Source organism: Epinephelus moara, chromosome 2 (assembly GCF_006386435.1).
Source record: "Epinephelus moara isolate mb chromosome 2, YSFRI_EMoa_1.0, whole genome shotgun sequence".
Classification (NCBI taxonomy): domain Eukaryota; kingdom Metazoa; phylum Chordata; class Actinopteri; order Perciformes; family Serranidae; genus Epinephelus; species Epinephelus moara.
Window position 1 is genome coordinate 41500835 of NC_065507.1, and position 20559 is coordinate 41521393.

At 41.3% G+C, this 20559-nt stretch overlaps 1 protein-coding gene across 8 annotated transcripts in view; it reads right to left on the minus strand.

The window, feature by feature from the left end:
- The window catches only part of fat3a (FAT atypical cadherin 3a), a 383130-nt gene that overhangs the window by 95466 nt on the left and 267105 nt on the right, over positions 1–20559 (minus strand). For all 8 annotated transcript variants that reach the window (XM_050055175.1, XM_050055199.1, XM_050055166.1 and 5 more), the window contains one exon: positions 10203–10342. In XM_050055175.1, the coding sequence (XP_049911132.1) occupies positions 10203–10342 (140 nt within the window). The remainder of the gene's footprint in view (positions 1–10202; positions 10343–20559) is intronic.

Below are 20559 nucleotides of genomic sequence, written 5' to 3' on the forward strand. Positions count from 1 at the left end.
AGACCTCATCAATATGCAGTGTTGTGCAAGTCACTCTCAAAATGTAATATATTATATATTACTAGTTACCTTCATTTGCAAGTGATAAGTTACCTTCCGATATTACTATTTTGCATTACTTTCACCAAAATGATGTGAGATAAATGTCTAGGCAATATAAATGGATGAGGCTGATGTTCACAGCAGGTAATCAAAGCACAGAAGCTCCAGTTTATTACATTTCAAACACAGTGCTGCGCAGGTCTGACCCATTCATGCATTCACATACAGTGGTTACCACTTTGTATTAAAATCCCCTGCTTATATTGATAATAACGTGATGGTTTAGAACAATTAAACAGCTTATACCTTTTTAAGTAAACAAATTGCCTTGCATTAGCACAGGGACTGGTGTGCAACTTGGTCACTATGTATGAAGAGTGCAAATCAATACACCAGAGTTGGACCCACTTGCCAGTTCCCAGTGTGCAAGTTAGCTACAACTGCAATGGAGAGAGAGTTGTGGGACATCATTGTAGGGAATGTGAAAGGAAAAACATCCAACATACTAATATAATTTAATGGCATCACACAGATGTGCTGTTCACCTAGACGAGGCAAAAACAAGCACAGCTTCTTATCCCCTCTGCTTTCTAACAGCCTTGGGATGCAAAAGCAAAACGGGATATGCTGTAGACATTGTAGGTAGGCCTATATGAATGGAAACACACTGAACATGATAACGCAACCTGTTAGCATTCCGAAGTCATCAAATACCGCTGCTTGGTCAGTGAATTTTGCAGTGGTATTATACGTTGTCAGGCAGTGTCAGTTTAGAATGCCGCCAGATGGCATCAGTTTGAAAACAAAGTGTCTTAGGGCGCTTGAAAGTCCATATAGGGTGGGTGGGAGGGGTGGTAGATGGGTCCAACAAACCTGAACTTTGACCCAAGAGCCCAGTGTTCGCTTCCTATATGAATGCAGAGCCAAACTATGATGTTTTTTCTTTCTTTTCTTTTTTTTTTTAAAGATATTTTTTTGGGCCATTTTGCCTTTAATCGATAGGACAGTTAAGCATTTCTAAATGATCTTTTTGCCCTTAAATAGGCTCAAAAGCAACCTATAAAAAGCTTTAAATTAAATACTCAGTTTGAATGATTAGGATGAAGCTGACTCAATTAAAATTAGAAAGGTTAGAAAAGGTTTGGTGTAGTTTCAACTGTCAGATTTCATTGGGGGAACTCTGACTGAGAAGGAAGCCTCTGCAGAATGAGAGCTGCGGTGAAGGTCAGAGAAAGGATACAGAGGCACTCTCGCCAACAAGGCGGATGAACTAACCATCTTGGTGAATGGCCAGAGTGCTGACAGAGAGTGCCGTTTTCTCTCCTTCACAGAGACTTGGTGGCATGGGAATATATACCAGACAGCCTGCTTGAACTAGCCAGCTTCATGCTAGTAGGGGCAGACAGGAAAACTGAGCAGTCAGAGGATAGGAGGAGGTCTTGCCACCTATGTCTCTAAAAAAAAGAGCTGTCGATTTTATAGTAAAAACTGGTAGATGTGGTTGGTAGAATTTCACGATTATGGTAGAATTTTTTCTACTATGACTGTGAAATGATATTAGTACTGCTGATTTAACAGTTATGCTTGAAGTTTGATTCTGTATTTTACCATATAAATCCAGGTTTTTACCACTGAAAGAAATGCTATTTTGCAGTTAACATGAAAATACCATCAGTGGTGCAATTTGGAACATTTACCTTAAGGAATGCATTAGCACTTCTGATATTGAACTGATGGAGGTATGATTGTGACTTTACTATCTGCCCTGGAGTTCTCGCACATTATTGTTGTGATTGGTGACATTCCACCATCTTCTCTAGCAGCGTGTGCAAATGACATCACCTACACCATCACTGCAAGACTTCAGACAACATCCTAGTGCCCTCATAAAAATCAGTGGGGATTTCAATTATGTCTCCCTGTCTCCTGTCCTGGCAAACTTGAAATTATATGTAAACTGTGCAACAAGGGGAAAAAATCCTGAACATCTCATATGTCAATAGCCCCTTTACACTGCCTGCTCAAGGTGGGAATATTGCACTGTTAGTCTGCCTTGCTGTTCTGTATAGATGGGATTTACACAGAAAGACAGAGTTGTTCTACCTTTAACCACAGCGTTGGTAGTAGCAACACCAAATCAACATCTGTGTAAAAAGTGTGACCCAGCAAGACAGGACGGGTGTGACATTTTGACAGTTCATATGTGCGACCCAGCACTGCGAGATTTAAAAAGCAGTTAGCAGCAAACTCAAAGAAGAACAGCAATGGAAAATGTCTGCATACTGGGGAGACAATGAGATCTGGGAACTCCTTACCGTCCAAGCAGAGGATGAGATCATTTCCAGTTTAATTTTTTGTGGAGATTTTACTTAAGGAAGTTGTGACACTGTGTCGTAGAGGTGTCATTTAAACTTTGTGGGGTTTTTTAAGGGCTGTCAAGCGATTAAAAAAAATAATCTAATTAATTACACGCTCTGTGATTTACTGATCTACATTAATAGCATGCATCAATTTTAGCTATGAAAGCATTTAAAAATGTCCAATTAAAATTCATTTTGGCTAAGTTGTCATAGTAAAGCTGCTGGACTTTGGACACAATGGTCACAACTGCAGAGAACGGTGCTCCTATCAACAGTTCCATCTGAGCATTTTTTAAGCTAGTTAGCAGCAAACTCAAAGAAGAAGAACAGCAATAAATGTCTGCATACTGGGGAGACACTGTTGTGTTACACATCACTCCCTCCACACCTCTTTTGCTTCTGGAATGCTGGTATGCTATACAAAATCACACAGTTGGGTGGCATTTTGCTGGTGTATTTTGGTCCTGTGCAAATAAGCAAAGCTGCACTAATGAAGGATCTTCATTGCAGCAATATTGCGGTATTGCTGTGTAAAAAAGGGCTGATGTGAAGGGGGCAGAAAGTTCTTTTCCCCTCCCCCCTCTCAGAGAACATGACCACAACCTGATACACCTTGAAGCCAACTACAAGCCATTGGTGAGGCAACAGATGGCCAGCACAAGGACTGTGAAGGTCTGGTCTAAGGACACTGAGGAGACCCTCCAGGAGTATTTCCATGTCACAGACTGGGAACTGTTCCAGGAAGACTACATGGATGATACTGAGGGTCTCTCTCACTGCATAACAGATAACATCTGTTTCTGTGAGGACAACGTTGTACCCTCTGACAAGGTCTGCTGCTTCCCAAACAAACCGTAGATTAATAAAGAGATCAAAGACCTTCCCTGCAGGCAGAAGTGGGCTTTTATTGCAAGGGATTGTAAGGAACTCTGGCCTGTCCAAAAGGAGCTAAAGAGGAAACTGAGAGAGGCCAAGAACAGCTACAGGGGGAAGACTGAGGCCAAGATGGGACAGAGCAGCACAAAAGAGGTATGGAATAGGATGAAACAGATGTCAGGCTGCAGCAAGACTGTCTCTGTAGTTCTGTAGTACAGGGGAACTGAGCTGAGCCAGAAATTTCCCTCTGGGGATCAATATAGGCTTCTTTTATCTTAAATACTGTAATGGCTAGGGTTGCACTGGTACACTGGTTTTAGATATGCTGTGGTATAAAAACTGACGGTTATCATACCATTTGCATTTGCGTATCTACAGTATTGAAAAAAAATGCAACTGAATGGAAAATCTCATTTTAATCTTTTTTTTTTTTTTTTTTAATCTTTTTACGCCTAATTCCATTAAAAATGGTTTGAAGTTCGAATTATAATAAAGCAACTGTTTAACAACAACAAGAAAAATCCCTCCTGTTTTCACTGATTTAAGGGTCACTGTACTTTGGTATTTGGATTGATGAAAATTAACCTTTAAAGGAAGAAATAAGGAAAAAAGAAAAGGACGTACATTCTTTTTGGCAGTGTGTCACACAGGCTGGCGGGTAATTTACATTACAGCCATTTACACCACATCATATTGTTTGTTATGTTCTTCCACTTTGCATAAAGACATTGAAGCACACAGAGCAAGGACAGGACCTATATATCCTTGGGCACGTTAATAATCTTTACTGAACATCTCCAGATAGGGACCTCAAATATTTCTGAAAACCTTTACACTATTATTAACTTATGAGTAAGCTGCTCAAAAGAAGCTATCCTCGCCAGCTCATCACTCCATTCTTTGAGGCTGTTTCTGTCTTTTGACTTCCAATGTCTCAGCACTATCATGTTCCCTGTGATGAGGTCTAGTTTCACCCAGGAACATACTTTTGAGGACAGGTTTGTCTCCATTGGTAAGATGCCAAGTATACATAATGCTGGACCCTCAATGAGGTCTGTTTCCAGTATATTGTTATTACATTTCACAACAGCTGACCAGAAGTCACACACCATTTCACATTCATAAAACATATGGACTAACATGCCCCTTTCTTTGTTGCATCTCCAACAGCTATGATCCTTCCTAAGCCCCAGCTGTGACATTTTTGATGGTTCCCAATAATTCCTATTTATTATTCTAAATGAGATTAACTATGTCTGCATATCTTGGGCTATGGAGTACCAAGACTTGTACTGCTTCCAAACTTCCCCGTCTATAGATATTCCAAGATCCTTTTCCCATGTACGCTTAACACCCTCATAGTTTTGGGACTGACATTTTCTGAGCTTGTTATAAAACCTAGATGTCCCCCCTCTATGCTTCCAGCTTGTTCACCATAGCTCCTGAATGCAAGTAACAGGGGCAATATTTTTTTTTCTATCTGCTGTTGTTATACAACTCTTTATTTAAATAAACTTCCAAAAATCCTTCCTGGATATGTTAAATTTAGAAACCAACTGTTCAAAGGAGAGTAGATGTTTTTTTTCAATCATAAAGCTCTTACCCAGTTTTCCCACATGATAGATTTTTTTATTAATTCTTAATGACTTATTATACCAAATTGATGATCCTCTGGTATAATAGGGATTTATGTTAAATATCTGATGAGCTCTTCTCCAGTTGGCTCAAGCAAATGTCAACACAGGGTTTCTTTGAGGTATATCCCCTCCTAACTGAGGAAGGAAAGCTTGCATCGAGAAGGGCTCCTCCAGACTCTTTTCAATTGCAACCCAAGCAGGAGCACAGGTCTTTGACAGATTTAATTTTGATAACTGACTGAGTGAAAAGCCATAATGGTACCAATCAATTCTTGGGCATCCCAGACCACCCTCCTTCACAGATGCATACAATTTCTTTTTACTGAAAGTGGGCTTCTTACCCGCCCATAAACAGTTACTCATGGTACTGTTAAATCTAGCAAGGAGAGAGGGAGGAAACGCCAGAGGTGGCATGTATGTTATATAGTTTGTCTGAGGTATTATAATCATCTTTGAGATATTTATCATCCCTATCAATTAGAGACCCAATCTTGATCAGCTCTGTAAGTTACTTTACTTACTACAATAAGGGCTTTTTAATACTTCCTTCCTTGTTTTCCTACATATTGTTAGAGTGCCTGGATTGCCTTCCTGTGTATCCTGTTGTTTTGCATTCTCACACGTGGTTTTGATCTACATTTAATTATACAGAGCAAGCGGTTGTCTCTCTCTTTTTTTTAATGTAATTTACAATGTGATACAAACACAACAATGCAATACATATTCTTGCTGCTATGCCATTACTAGGGTTGCAACGATATTTTCATGGTACTATAACCATCTCAGAAAATATAACGGTTTCATGGTATCATGGGATACCAATTATTACACAATTATAATTATCATTATAATCATTATTATTATTATTATTATTATTATTATTATAAGTTATTATTATTATTATCATAAGTTATTATTATTATTATTACCTTTATTTTAACTCGGAAATACACTGAGGTAGAGATCTCATTTACAATGTAGCTGAGTAAAAAAAATAAAAGCACTTAGACACAGAAAAGCCAAAGAGAAACTTATATAAAAGTGGCAACAAGAAGTTAAAACAATAAAAGCCACAAGTAAAAACGTAAAAGGAAAGAAATAAAAGCAGCAATAATGAATAAAAACAGTAAAAATGTAAAACCATTAATCAGGTAAAACAGGAACATCTAGAAGTAAAATGTGATAGAGTTAAAGATTTAAATTGTCCTAAGGATAAAAATGAGGAAAGCTTTAAATGGTTCTGCATGTTGTTCCACGTTGCAGGTGGACAATATGAAAAACTGGATTTTCCAAGTTTGGTAAAAACAGCTGGCACCTGCAGCGTAATCCAATCACTGGACCGAGTCTGATAAGAGCCCACATTAAACAAAAGTGTTGAGGTAATGTTAGTAAGTAAAAGACTGGTAAGAGCTTTATAAATAAATAAAACCCAGTGTCTTTCCTGTCTCACACTGAAAGAGGGCCACCCAAACTTAGTATACAGGTCACAGTGATGGGTGTCATAACTTTCTCCAGTGATGAATCTTAAAGCAGATTGAAAAAGAGTCCAGGGGCTTCAAAGTTAAAGCAGAGGCGTGCACGTATAAAATATCTCAATAGTCTAAAACTGATAAAAAGTTGCCTCAACAAGCATCGTTTACAATGCAGCAGAAAGGAAAGTCTATTTCTGTAAAAGAAACCAATTTCATTCTAGAAGACACCAGCCTGAAAATATGATACTTAAAGTTACACATACGATACATACAGTTACATACAATTAAGGGCAGACTGGTAATAGGCATCTCACTCATTCCTCATGTCACAACAATTGCTCACGCTCTATAAAAATGCTAATATCATATGCTGTGTATGTGAACATGTGTTTGTGTGTCTGTGTATTTGTGTCTATGTACAGTGTGTCTTCTCATATCCCACACTAACCCTATTTCCAACAATCCCATCCAACCCATCTTGTAAGTTAAAATCTAATCTAAATTCTTAGCACTGAAATGACTCAAATGTCATTTTCCTGGTTTTATTGAAACAGTATTTTTGACAGCAGCTGGAAGTGAGCATACAGTACACGAGCCCATGTGCTGCACTGAAACTAATCTGAGGAACCCTTTCTGCTTGTTACGCTATTACATATTTTCAACTCCTTTTCTTAGTCCCCATGAGGGTCCACATTAGAAGGGAGAAACATGGAATAGTGTAGACAATATTAACAGAGAGCATATTATATGTTATATGTATAGTTTCAGAACGGAGCCTACTGTCAATCTCTGTGGCAAATGCCTACATTCAGCCAAATTAATACACACTACATAGTAGGCAGGATTGTGATATCACTCAGGAAAGTGTGTTCGAATGATTTTCTGACTGCTCTTGTATCTTGTCTTGGAATATGTTGGATATTCCCAAAAATACAATATAAATAATCCCTATAGAATATACAGTCAGTCCCTCCAGGATCTTGCGGCAAAAAAAACTTGAATTTGCGGCCATCTTTGTCAAAAAATTGCAATAAAAATTGCGGCATTTTTATGTGATTTTTTTGCGGGAAATTGCGGCAAATGACAAAAATTGCGGTAAATGACAAAAATTGCGGCTAATGACAAAATGAGAATTTGAAAAAAAAAACGTCTGATGACATTTCAAATGACGTTGCATGCGTGACGACTTCCGGTCGTGCGGAAAAACGCAGAGAAATCGCGGGACTTTTGAAAAATTGCAAGCCCCCGCAAATATTGCGGACTTTCGTTGCGTTAATTATTGCGATCGCAAGATCGCAAAATCTGTAATTGCAGTAGTTGTCTGAGTTCTTAACACTCTGCAGCCCCAATAATAGGGTGTTGAGTGTCCCAATTTTCTAATTTTTTTGATTTGTAGGGCTACCACCTTGTGGTTGAGTCTGACCCAGTTCTCATTGGTCGGACAATAGCTGGTGCTACTTTAATAAGGGTGTGTGTCCACTAAAGCATTTCTTTTCTGAGCCTAAAATGACAGTTGTTGCTCAGCAGTTGTAGCTGTCCGATATGACGGCTGATCTTTGTGATATTTGTCACGCCACTTCTCCACTGTGATTGGACAGCTGGTGACAATGACAAATGCAGCTTTTTACAAAAAGTTAAACATTGTTCAACTCTTTAATCAGAAAAAGAGATAGATATTCACAGAAGACATTCAGTTTCGGATTTAAAATTATGGATTCTTTTTACTGTGTGTCCAGTGTCCAAAAAGACACTGCAGTTCAAAGCTGCTTTACAAAGCTTTTGAAAGGAAAGCCCTTGTTGGAGTGGCATGATGGCTAATGTTAGCCTCTGGGCTAAAAAAAGTAAGTCTCTCTCTCGCATGCAGTGTTACAGATATATTTTACAATAGTAATGTTATGTTGTACATGACATTGTCAACCCCAAAGTTAACTTCTATAGTGTCCAGTGTTGTGATCTAAGCCTTGATGCCTGGCAGCATTTGTTGGGACCTGACCTTGTAACAGATCTCCAATTAAAGTATCAAAATGGCTATCAGAAATAATTAATTATTATTAATAATTATTATTAATTATGTTAAATAGTGTGACTTAATTTACCTTAAATCACCTCGTGGGGCAGCATTCTCAAAAACGGAAACATGATAGCCAGTTGATGATATCAGTCTTATAAAGTTTACTAAACTATCAATTTGGAATTTTGATGAATAACTAAATTAATAACCATAACCAAAATTACAGTATCAATAGTAAAGGCTCAGGGATTTTGGAGTTTTTGACATAGCAGAGGTGGCTTCAGATTGGGGAAGGTTTTGTCTGACCATGTGGTCAGTCAGGACAAAGACAAAGGAGATGAAGCAAGTCTCCTCTTTGGGTTGTTGTTATGTCAAAAGCCAATCTGTAAGTGAGCGTATGTGTATGCGACGTGTTGCAAAAGGTCTGGGTCTGTATAGAGGATGTTAAGTTGCATGCAAGACTCTGTTTGTGTAAAGCATAAGCAACTGACATCACCTAACTACAAAAATAACTCAATGAACAGCATTAAATCACAATTGACAAAGTTAAACAGTCTTGCTTAACCTGTACAACTGTAATAATGCTATGCCCACTTGTTGCATTACCAATCCTTGAATGGATGGAGGGAAAAAGAGATGCTGTGGCGTGCTTTTGTTAGCCAGTAGTAATAGGCTGGAAAGAGCTGTGGTTCCAGATGCACTCCTTGCTGTGTCCTTGTTCCAAAGGTGCAGATCTGAGGAGACTTGCTCAGTGTCCTTGCAGAGTTAGACGTTTGGGTGCAAACTCAACTTGGCTCTCCTTGTCCCTGGAAAGTTAGTTGAACACCTTGTGTTTGGCACACTAACTTCTGGTCTTCAGGATCTGTGTCTGCTGGGAGCAGGCCACATTCAGAGCAAAGCCACAGCTCCTGCTTTGAGCATGAGTGAGAGAACGGGGGAAGGGCGTACCAGGCCCTCCTGTGTGATGTCCTACCTCTTCATAGGTTTAGGAGCAGAGAGCCTATCAGTGGCTCAGGAGAAAAAGCAGCAGAGAGCCTGATGGAGAGCAGAAACTTTGGCTTGTGACATCACAGGGTCACTTGTCACTATGGCAGTAGTGTCCAACAAGTTTCAAGACTGGTGGACTGGTGGACAGATGAGTGCTGTCCTATGTTTGGTGAACAAAGAACATGCGGTCTAAGCCACCATTACAGATGGCAAGACCCAAAGGAGAAACTTTTACATGACCAGTTAAGATATACACAAATGACAAATCATCTGTGTTCCAGTGAATCCCAAAACAAGTATGTCATATTTTTCTCATCAATCCCGTTCAGCGCTTAATGGTGAGACGCAGCTCAGCTGGATGTTCTCAGCTTTACAGTGCAAAGTTTATTTTCAGATAATCACAGTGGACATTACATTTATTTTCACTTGAGGCATTCCACTTGCCTGAACACAGAGTTAACTTGCATGGGCAGGTGTTTATGTGGAGCTCTGTGACATAAAAAAATGCTTTGGTGGACACACAACACTACCAGGGAGAGTGCAAACAGTGCACTGTAGCTGATTTAGTTAACCTAGAGATAACGTGCAGAACTTTTTTCTCAATCGATCAGCATTCTTGAATGAGGGACCAAAATTGGGTTAATATGTCTGCAGGGCACTGTATAAGCCACCAATTCCGCTCCTCTACAAACCCACATGGGCACATAATATTGGCAGTTGGTGCATAAGAATTTGAAGTTACTCCAAAATCAGTTCCAAGGTAGAACTGTAAACCATCAAACAATGAACGGTTAATGAAATAGAGATGATGCTGTACCTGTGTGTATGCAGTGTTGGTGCTGTCTGTGGCCTGCACCGTTAGGTTGTAGAAGGAGCGCTGTTCAGCATCCAGAGGCTTGGCGATGATAATGGTGCCCACAGCCTTCTCAACGTCAAACACACTGTCGCTGTTTCCACCTGCTCCACAGGAGAACGGTCAGATAGGAGAAGGAAGATGCACGCAGTGTCAATCATACAGACATACTCTGAAAACACACCATGCTATGATGAATATGTGAATCACACACACATAAACCAGACAGTTTTATTCATGGACAAATGGTTTTCATTCATGTGCAACCATGTGCTGAAATGTCCTAACATTTATCTAAATATGACAGATATAGTCATTAATTTGCTCTTTTGCATACAGCCTGTAAACTCTCAGTCAGGCCAGTTGAACGGCACACTGAACAGCACATGACTGGAGACCATTGCTGCACATATGCCCCTTACATACATATGCCCCTTATACCCCTTATTGGTTTTCCTTAAAATGTGTGATGGTATAGATGAGGGAGGGATGGCTGCTGACAGGGTTAAGCCCCCCCCCCCCCACACACACACACCATATCTACACACTCCTGCAAACTGACAGTCAAAAGCACAAGATCACAGCAACAGAATGAAGCGTGAGCATTGGCCATGCAAGCTGCTTGAACAACACAAACCCTCTGTGTGCGTGTGTGTGTGTGTGTGTGTGTGTGTGTGTGTGTGTGTGTGTGTGTGTGTGTGTTCCTATTACTGTCTGCACTGTGCACATAGTAAATACATTTGAAACATATGGCATGTACAGGTTCAACATATGTTTCCTATGTTTGTGTGCGTATGATCAGGTGGCATTTATTACAGCATTAGCACCCTGAGGGCCAAAAGATCCTCTCAGCCCACTAATTAAATGTCAAAGGGGAAACCAGCAGCATTGGGGGTAACGTTTCATTTTATAAAGTAACAATATTAATATTAATATTACTACATTCACACTGTCACATAATGTTTACCACCCAAAATAAATTGTCCACACTGATCCACGCCACTCCACTTCCACCAGTGTGTCAACAGAAAAAAAACAGGTTTTTGTGTCTTTCCATTTCAGTATAGGCTACGTTATAAAGGGTACTGGTGACCTGCACATCTGGGTGATGTCGTACTGTGCGTTATTTTGTTCAATGTGTTTCCATTCACACACTGACAATGTCTGCAATGTGTCCAGTTTTGCTTTTGTATCTAAAGGCTCTTAAAAGCAGTGAGGAGAAAGAGAGGGATGCTGAAAATGTGCTTTAGCATGTTGGGCATTTTATAGAGGTGTAACAATACATGTATTTGCATTGAACCGTTCCATATGAGGCTTTTGGTTCAGTACACATTACAAACTGAGCAATACATTGAACTATCCTATTACATTTGGAAAATAAAATCTACAGTTTAAACTGCGTTTAATATAATGTTCTCAACAAGACAGCCCACACGACGGAATAGGCAACATACTGTCTGTCCTCCCACCCCCAAACCAGAACATTCTACTCCAGTGAGACACACTGGGAGGCAGCTATGCTCAGCTAGCTCATTGCAAGATGGTTAGTAACACCATTACCAGACCAGAAATAGAAGATCCTCTGATAACCTACAGGTCTGGTGTTTGGAGCCACTTTGGTTTCGCTGTGAATTCTGAGCGCAACGGTGAGAGAGAATGGTGGATAAAAATACACTAAGCCAAAGAACAAGCCACCGCACAGCCACAGACTCCCCTTAGCAACTAACCCAGTAGCAAATTAACATACACGACCCCCAAGCTGAAGCACAAGCCCAAGCATGGCCACAAACTCCCCTTAGCAGCTAAGCCAGCAGCACTCACAGTCACGGCACACACATCCTCCGAACCAGGAAATGAGAGCCCCTATGTTCCTATAGCCTCTCGTTCGGCAGCTAACAGCAGTAAACATTAGCACAAAGCGCACACCCACAGCAGTGGCCAGTAACTGCTGGCAGCCAATTCAGCCAGAGAGACTGAAAGGCACGTTAGTGGCAGCTGTCTAGCTTGTGTTTAACTGAGATGTTTACTTATGTATTTATCAGACTGAAAGAGCCAGACCATAATTCCTGCTAGTTTGATTGTGTTAGTTTTGATACATTTAAAATTTTAAAATCAAGAAAAAACCGTGACACCACTGTGTTATATCAAACTAAACAGTGAATTTTGTGAACTGTTACACCCCTCACGTTTTACCATTCAAATCCCCTACAACTGTGTCGCAATGCTGACTGTCCCCTTATTATTTACAACTCTCTCTCCATATCTATTCTATTATACATCTATCTAAATAGTATATTGCCAAGGGGAGAAGATACAGAAAGAAAGATATGTCAAAGGGAGCTTTTCTGGATTGACCCTTTAGATGCACTTCAGCCTACAGGCTTTAATAATGATTTTGATATTAGTGTTATGCTGTAATCTAAGGTGTTTTTCCATTTTACATAGAATTTGGGGTCTATGATTAATGATGGTTCTCTCCTAATACCCTTTCATAGCCCTTTGTTCCACTCTGTTTTGAATTGTGTGTTTTATAGATTTGGGGATCTCTGATTAACCATGGCCTCTCAAAGGCCTATTTAATGTGATGAAATTGTAATTGTTTGATACTGTTTTAAAGTGCTTTGTAAAACTATATGTTTTCCTGTATTCACTGTGTTCCATCCCTTTTTTGTATTCTAGTTTGTATGACAAGACAAGTATGGCTTCCATATGTATGCCTAACAGTTCTCTATTCAGTACTTGAAAACTACATCTGCCAGGGGGTGGAGCAGGGTTGTGAATAGATGTGTTGCATACTACCAGTGATTAGACTGAGATTGGTTACTTTTACCTGCCTGTCCATTGTTGCCTCGTGTATGCTCTGATAAAGGTCTGATAGACCGAAAGCTCAACAATAAATACTGCATAGGTGTAAGTGTGCGGAAATCTTTTCTACCAGTTTGAAAATATATAATAAAATATAATACATTTTTATATATGCATCTTTGCTTGCATGCTCATAAAGCCTCAACGAGAAACAAAGCAGGATCCGTTATGACATAAAGCCATTAGTGGTCAAAAGCTCAGCTGACTGCTTTTAATGGTCAATATGGCACTTTTGTAGCATCCCTGTGTGGAAGCTCTGTAAGAAATGTACTGAGTAATTTGATATTTTAAGTAGGGATCCATCTTGTTATGAGGATAGATTCTCCTACCACAGTAACTCTGGAGGAAGAGATAAAGCTGCTCTGTGGGTGGAGCTGTGGTGGTTATCATGCAAACATCTTAATTCTCATCTCACCACCCACACTAAATTAAAAGCTTCATTTAATCTGTGCTGGACTGGCTGTTCTGTGTATGCTGTAGAAAAAAAAGTCAGCCATGATCTGTTGTCTATGTGCCTGAATGGATGTCTATGTTGGTGTGTGTCTGTGATCATGACTGTGTGTGTGTGTGTGTGTGTGTGTGTGTATGTGGCAGACTCAAAGGGATTCCTCGGTGGCGTCTCTGTCTAATAAATCCATGACCTCAGCACAGCATCAGCTAAGACCTCAGCCCACCACCACTCAGCCAAGGTTTTCTGTGTGTGCATTTCTGTGTGTGTGGTTTGTGTGTAAGCCCTGCAACACGTGCCTTCATGTCCTCTGTCTGTTTGTTGAGCCCATTTAAAGAAGCCCACAGCTCAGCTTCCTCCCAGTTCAGTGATATTTCAGCCCATCTCTTCGATCACAGTAACGCAATAAAGAAGCTCAGCTGAAATAGCTGTAAAAACACACTCCTGGGCCAGCCCCTTACACTTCCACTGCTCATAGATGAAGCATCTGATGGGTGAAAACTTCGATTGCCAGATCAATGGTGTAATCTGGTCTCATCTATTCAATGTCGAGACAAAATGAATAATCCACTGGACCGAAGTTGTACACTCAATCAAGACACTCCTTCAGTTGTTGTAGACTGACAAGAGGGGAGTTAGCACTGTTGACTCACAGCAAGTGGGTGAAGCCCCTCTGTGCAGAGTATGCATGTTCTCCCTATGTCAGCATGGGTTTTAGCCAGGTACTCTGGCTTCCTCCCACAGTCCAAAGACACTAAATTCTAAATTACTCTAAATGACACTAAATGACTCTAAATTGCCTGTAGGTGTGAATGTGAGCGTGAATGTTTTGCTGTCTTTATGTGTCAGACCTGTGATAGTCTGGCGACCTGTCCAGGGTGTACCCCACCTCTTACCCAAAATCAGCTGGGATAGGCTCCACATCCCTTGCAACCCCTAAAGCGGGGTACACACATAAAGATAATCGGGCTGATTTTGTCCCGATTTTCCCCCTTCCCGACCAAGGATGGCAAACGCCCGATTATCTTATGTCTCATAAGATTATCCTATAAGATTATCCTGTGGTGTGAGGTGTGTTAAGAGTCAATTTGTCCCGATAATCTGCTCGGAAAAGGGTCGGGGCCGACAATTGTAAATATTAAACTTGTTCAATATTTACGTGGGGAAAGCCGAGGACTCCAGAGTCCTGACTCCATGAATTGTGACGTGAAACGGAATGTAGCCAATCAAGAAGCAAGCTGACTGAGGAACACGGAGGCAGACATAGTAAATAAAGAAGTAAGCATGGCCGACCCAAAGCACAAAGTCAGGTGGACGTCGGAAATGGAGGACCAGCTCGTAGAGCTGTGGGAAACCCACGAGTGTTTATATAATGTCTCCGCCAAGTCGTATCACAACAAAAACGACAAGGACAAGAGTTGGCAAGAAACTGCCAGTGCCATGGACTTATCAGCTAGCTAGCTAGCTAACAGCTAGTCTTGCTCCAGCCAGTGGTGTAATCATAGTAGCTAATGTTAAACCAGCTAGAAAGCTAGCTTGCTAGCTATACGTCAACACAGTTGAATCTCCCTGTTCCATCAAACGCTACTCCAAATCCCAACCTCACTTGGCAACTAGCAAGCTCACGGCTGGCATTGGTAGCACTAGCCAGCACTTATACTTGTTTTTGTGTGTGTGTGTGTGTGTGTGTGTGTTTAGAGAAGAGGGCTGTGGAGGGGGATGATATGTAGATTCCTGAGCCTCATATAAAGAGAATCGATACGTGTGTGGTGTGCTGTAATGAGAATATCGGAGCACACCACACACAGTACAATCAAAACTGTTCAATCCATGATTTTTTATCTTCATGTGTAGGGTCTCTCACAGATAAAAAATCTCTTAAGATTTATAAAATCCTTTTGTGTGTACCCCGCTTAACAGGATAAGCAGTTATGGAAAATGACGGAATGTCCCCAGGTCTATAGTACTCCAGTAGTATGCTACCAGTACTATTGTATCTCAATGAGTGACTTGAATGTTCACAATAAGGTTAGGGGTTTAATAGCATTTTATTGGATGTGAATACTGTATTAAATCTGTTTACTGAATCAGCATCCCTTTGAATCATTAATTACAGCAGGTTCAGGTTGAGATAAAATGATTCACTCTAAATCTTAAACCTTTCAGTTAAATTCTCTACCCATGTGTTGAACTGGCAGAAAACTCAACAGATGTGGCAGCCTCATGTTCTAAACCTTTAGTAGCCCCTACTGGAAATACCTGCAAATATTAAAAACAAAGACACAAGATCTAATCATGGATGTGTAATCCTTGGAGCTAAGTTATTTTGGACTATTAAAGTTTTTATTTTCAGAATACAGTACACAATCATAAGAAAGTCCTCAACAACCAATTGTTTTGCTATGTTTTAAGGAAAAAACTCTCTGGTTCAAAATGAGACATAAAGTCTCCACGTAAAGTAACATATCCAAATTTGTACATATTCCATGTAATTGTGAGCCACTAAATGCATAATCCACAGACTTTGGAAGACTGTGATAACGTGACAAATACTGACAGGAGTAAGAAGCAGTCCCAACTGTAAGGAGGCAGGTTGGGTGTGTCACAAAACAGGACTTTCCCTTTTCCCCTTTCCCAGGCGTCTCCCCCAGGCGTCACACCACTCATCATCCCCTTCACCCCCTGATTACAAAGTTCATATACTACGTCACTTTAGAAATGAAGCTCAGCGTAAGTTCAATCAGGAAGACCTTCTTTGTGCTCATCCTTTCACATTTCTCTCCATCCCACTACTCCCTCTAATCAGCTGACTATGGGGGTTCACTCCTCTAGTTATCCAATCACACTTTGCCATGATTTCTCAGCCAATCAGGATGCCACTGCAAAATTTTAAATCTGCTCTCTCTTCTGCTTCTGTCAGCCATCACTTTAGGCTGAATCTTTGCACCCTCCTCCAGCCCATTCACTTCTATCCATTGTATCCAGGGGTCCAGGACAAGCTCTCAAAGACTCATTCCTCCACTCATCCAGATCATCAGCACTTCTCCATCTTCCTCTCATCTCATCTTCACCACCTATACCACCACCAGCTTCTAGACCCCGGGGGTTCCCTCTTCGACTATGGATTCATCACCCTCCTTAAATCAAACCATCTCTACGGGGTCTAATCGCCAAAGACTTTCCACATTCTTATTCATGCGTTCACATGTTAATAAATATTCTTTTACCATAAAAACAAGTCTCTCCTAATTAAAATATTTATATGATATGTTTGAAACTTAGAAATGTAACATATCTATTGTTTGTAAAAAAAAAAAAGGTACAATGCCAATATTTTATTCTAGTGACTGGGCTGTTCCCCAGGAAGAATAAGTTTGTCTTCTCAACTGTCAGAAGGACTGGGACTGCTTTGGCTAATTATTTACCTAGATATGAGAAAGTCCTAGTGAGCACAACAGTATTCAAACAGACAGAGAAAAGTACATGTGGAAAAATATATGTGGGTTTTTTTTTTGTTTTGTTTTTTAAGTTAGTGAGTTTGCAGTATGTACGGTAACATGGGCTGCGCTGTTTGCTGTGTGCACCAAAAATATTAATGATGGACAGCTTCAAACAGCCATGTCTAATCCAACCTAAACATTCTCCTTTAGGACATAAAGAATATGAAGGTTTGGCAGAGTCCTACCTCTGCTGACGTCAAATTACAGAGAGAGAAAATCCAACACTCCACTAAATGGGGGAAGCAAACCCTCTGCTCTGTTCTAAAATTGGTTTCCACTGCCTGTCTAAAGCCAGGTTTATATTCATTGGCTCAACTGGATAGTTGTCTCACCACAAAGCATCGTGAAGTCTCACCTCACCCTGCTGTTGAACTTCAGTGACAGAAAGCAGAGACAAAGAAGAAATAATTCAGTGTGATCACAGAGTTAAGCTCTTTCACCCTGCTGACTCTGGACTGGAGTTTTTTAAGTGACAATATTTTCTACCTTCTTTCAAACGTTCTTGTCCAGCGAATTAGAATCAAGTCTCAGACTGACGTGAGAAAATAAAGAATGAGGCAGATACTAAAATGCTAAAAATACTAAAAACTGACACGAAGCAAGGCTTTTCTCTATAGAACCATTTTTTTAATATCACCTGAGAGTGATTTATTATTCTTATACCTAGACAAAAATAAAATAAAACAGAAACCACATTCTAAACCCTTAAAGGCTTTCTTTTGCTCATTTTTATCTTCCCCTTGTTACAGTACAAGCTCGTGGCAAAGTCACTGCACACTTAAGCTGTCATATATTGCTCTTTTTAACATTTCTCAGTTAGGCTACTAAGTCCATTTACATTTTAAGGCCCAGACACACCCAACCAAATTCAAAGAACTGGCAGCGACAAAGGCCCCCCACTGCCTCGCCTGACGTCACTGTGTCTCAGCCTAAAAAGGCCACACTGCAAAGACTACAGCCAACATTCAACCAGCATGTAGATTCTGCATCTGCGTGAGAGGAAACAACTCTCAACACCAGCAGACGGCTGTAGTCTGTAATCATCATTCAAAAACAGAAACCAGATGAGCGTCTTAATGCCTGTTAGCCAATTAGCACAATCCAATTTTGAAAGAACAGAGCAAATTTACCGTGCACCAGTGAACAATAACACAACCCATCAGGAAACGTTTCTGCTTAAACTCACTGGCTAAAGAAGAGTAATCTGACCTTATGGAACAAGTTTCTCACTCTCTTGCAACTTTAGCTGTTTTTCTACTTTCCTCACTTCTTCTTCTCTTCTCATGTGCTGAGCTGAACTGCCAATCAGAGTGATTTCATTCACTGATGGGCTCCGCTGTCGCCACCCCAATTCAACATGCTGAAATGGCGCACCTGCAGCAGCAAGCAAACAAGCCATCTACAATCATTTCGTCTTGACCAGCAGACTTCACTACAAGCCAATTGACTGTTGAAACATGCCTTACATTCTAAAACCACCTGTAAGCAATTTAAACAGCTGAGCTGCAGGTGACACCATTAGCCAGCATGAGTCAAACTCAGACCGGCCAGTTCACACTGCTGCAACTTTTCTCTGCAACATTCTAAAATGCTTTCATCTCATCGCAACTCATTGGTCTGAACTGGGCTTTACATCACCAAACAGAATGCTGGGTACAGTTTGCTCTATGTCGCTTGATACAGTACATTCAAGAAAAGATGACGAAAGAGAGGTTGGTAATGTTACATTGGGTTCTTGTTTCACAGACTGGGCAAGGCGGGGGTGCAGCGCACCTGCGCTTCGCCAACTGGGTGTGGCCAGGCGGATTTTGCAAGTTTGGCACACTGTGTACGCTGGCGCAGCTACTCCTCTTTCCCACCTCCGTCCCTCCTACCTGCGCAAGTCGGAAAGAGGGAGGAGAAAAGGCGTGGAGTGGGTTTTACACACATAACACCAATCAAATGAGCCCCTCTCCTCGCCCTTAAATGCACCGCGCGAAGGCGTAATGAGAGTTTACTCAATCCGCCATGGCAGAAGAGAGCAGCAGCGTCAGACGGCCAAACCTCTCCCAGGAGGAAACTGATGTTTTGGTCCGGGAGGTCCAAGCTCGCAGTGTCCGAATATACGGAACTGCGAGCAGACCTCCACGGGCTGATGATGCAAAGGTAGCCTGGGAGGAGGTCACCACAATTGTAAATCAATGTTGCGTTTCTCTCGTGCACGCGCGCTCTCTCTTTCTCTCTCGCTGTCTCACTCTGTTTCTTTTCTTTTGACTTTTCTAAGATGACAGATGCTGAATATATACTCCCTATCTGATGCTGTGGCTGTTTGTGGTTGGCTGAGAGGGATGTGAACTCATTAGTTTGCAGCCTGTTAATCAAATCAGGTTGGGTTTCCATTACGCGTGCCAAACGTGCCAAATGGTGCCAATCTCCTTTCATCTGACATCAGATGTGACGGGACAGTCGATATAGAGATACATTTATGTGCTGATTGCAGATAGTTGCATTGAATAGTGGTTTTGTGGCTATTTATTGCATTGTTAATGTGCCTGACATTCTGGAAACCTGCCTGTGAGGTTTTGGTGACGTGTGCGCACTGTCCGCCGGTCAGCCAAACTTCAGCTTACACCAGCTGCACTCCACCTGTGCTGACAGTAGACCTGGTTTCAGCTGGCGAGCTTTTAGCGCACCTTCAGCGAAGCCTTTTGGCACGAAACTGTCACTGCGCCAAGCTGGATCTGTCGACACCTCCCCCTGCTGGGGTCCATGTCATTGGTTCGACAGCCCATTGGTCTGACATCCCATTAGTCCGACGGTCCACGGTGCTTAACGGCTCCCAGCAGGCGTATTTCTACCTTGATGGTGCACCGTGACCGGCTCTGGGTCAGCTGGGAAAGGCTTGAGGCGAAGCAGGCACACGGCTTATGTGTTTGTCACTTTCTTTTTCATTTTAACCCACACCATGACCTTTTCCTAACACTAACCAAGTGGTTTTTGTGCCTAAACCTAACCAGACCTTAACCACAGGGCATCATGATGATTTCGGAATGGACTTCAGAACAATGGGTTTAATATGGTCGGAACAATGGGATGTCGGACCAATGGGCAGTTCCCCCCCTGCTGTGCCGCCACACCCATCTCAGCGCACCTCGGTTTGCCAAACTACCAAACTGAGCGCGCCTCGGGTTGCGCTGCTCGAAACTAGCTCTGCGCGGGGTCTGCACCCTGCGCCACCCTGTACTGCGCCGGGAAACTAGAGCCCATTGTGTCAAACTCAAACATTTTAGCATCAGCAATGTATTTTTCTGAATGAATGCTTTTGTTCCCATAAATACCCTGGTGTCATATGTTTAGCTGCTGGCAAACAATGTGTATACTCTAGCATTGCTAGGAAATGCAACCATGTCATGGCGGGTGTATTGTTCAGGACCCTAGGAAGTGCAGTGACAAATGTGAAGTTGTTTGGATGAGTGGGTCTGTAGAATGCTATAAGCAGCAATGCTAGAGTCTGTTCCAAACAGACACG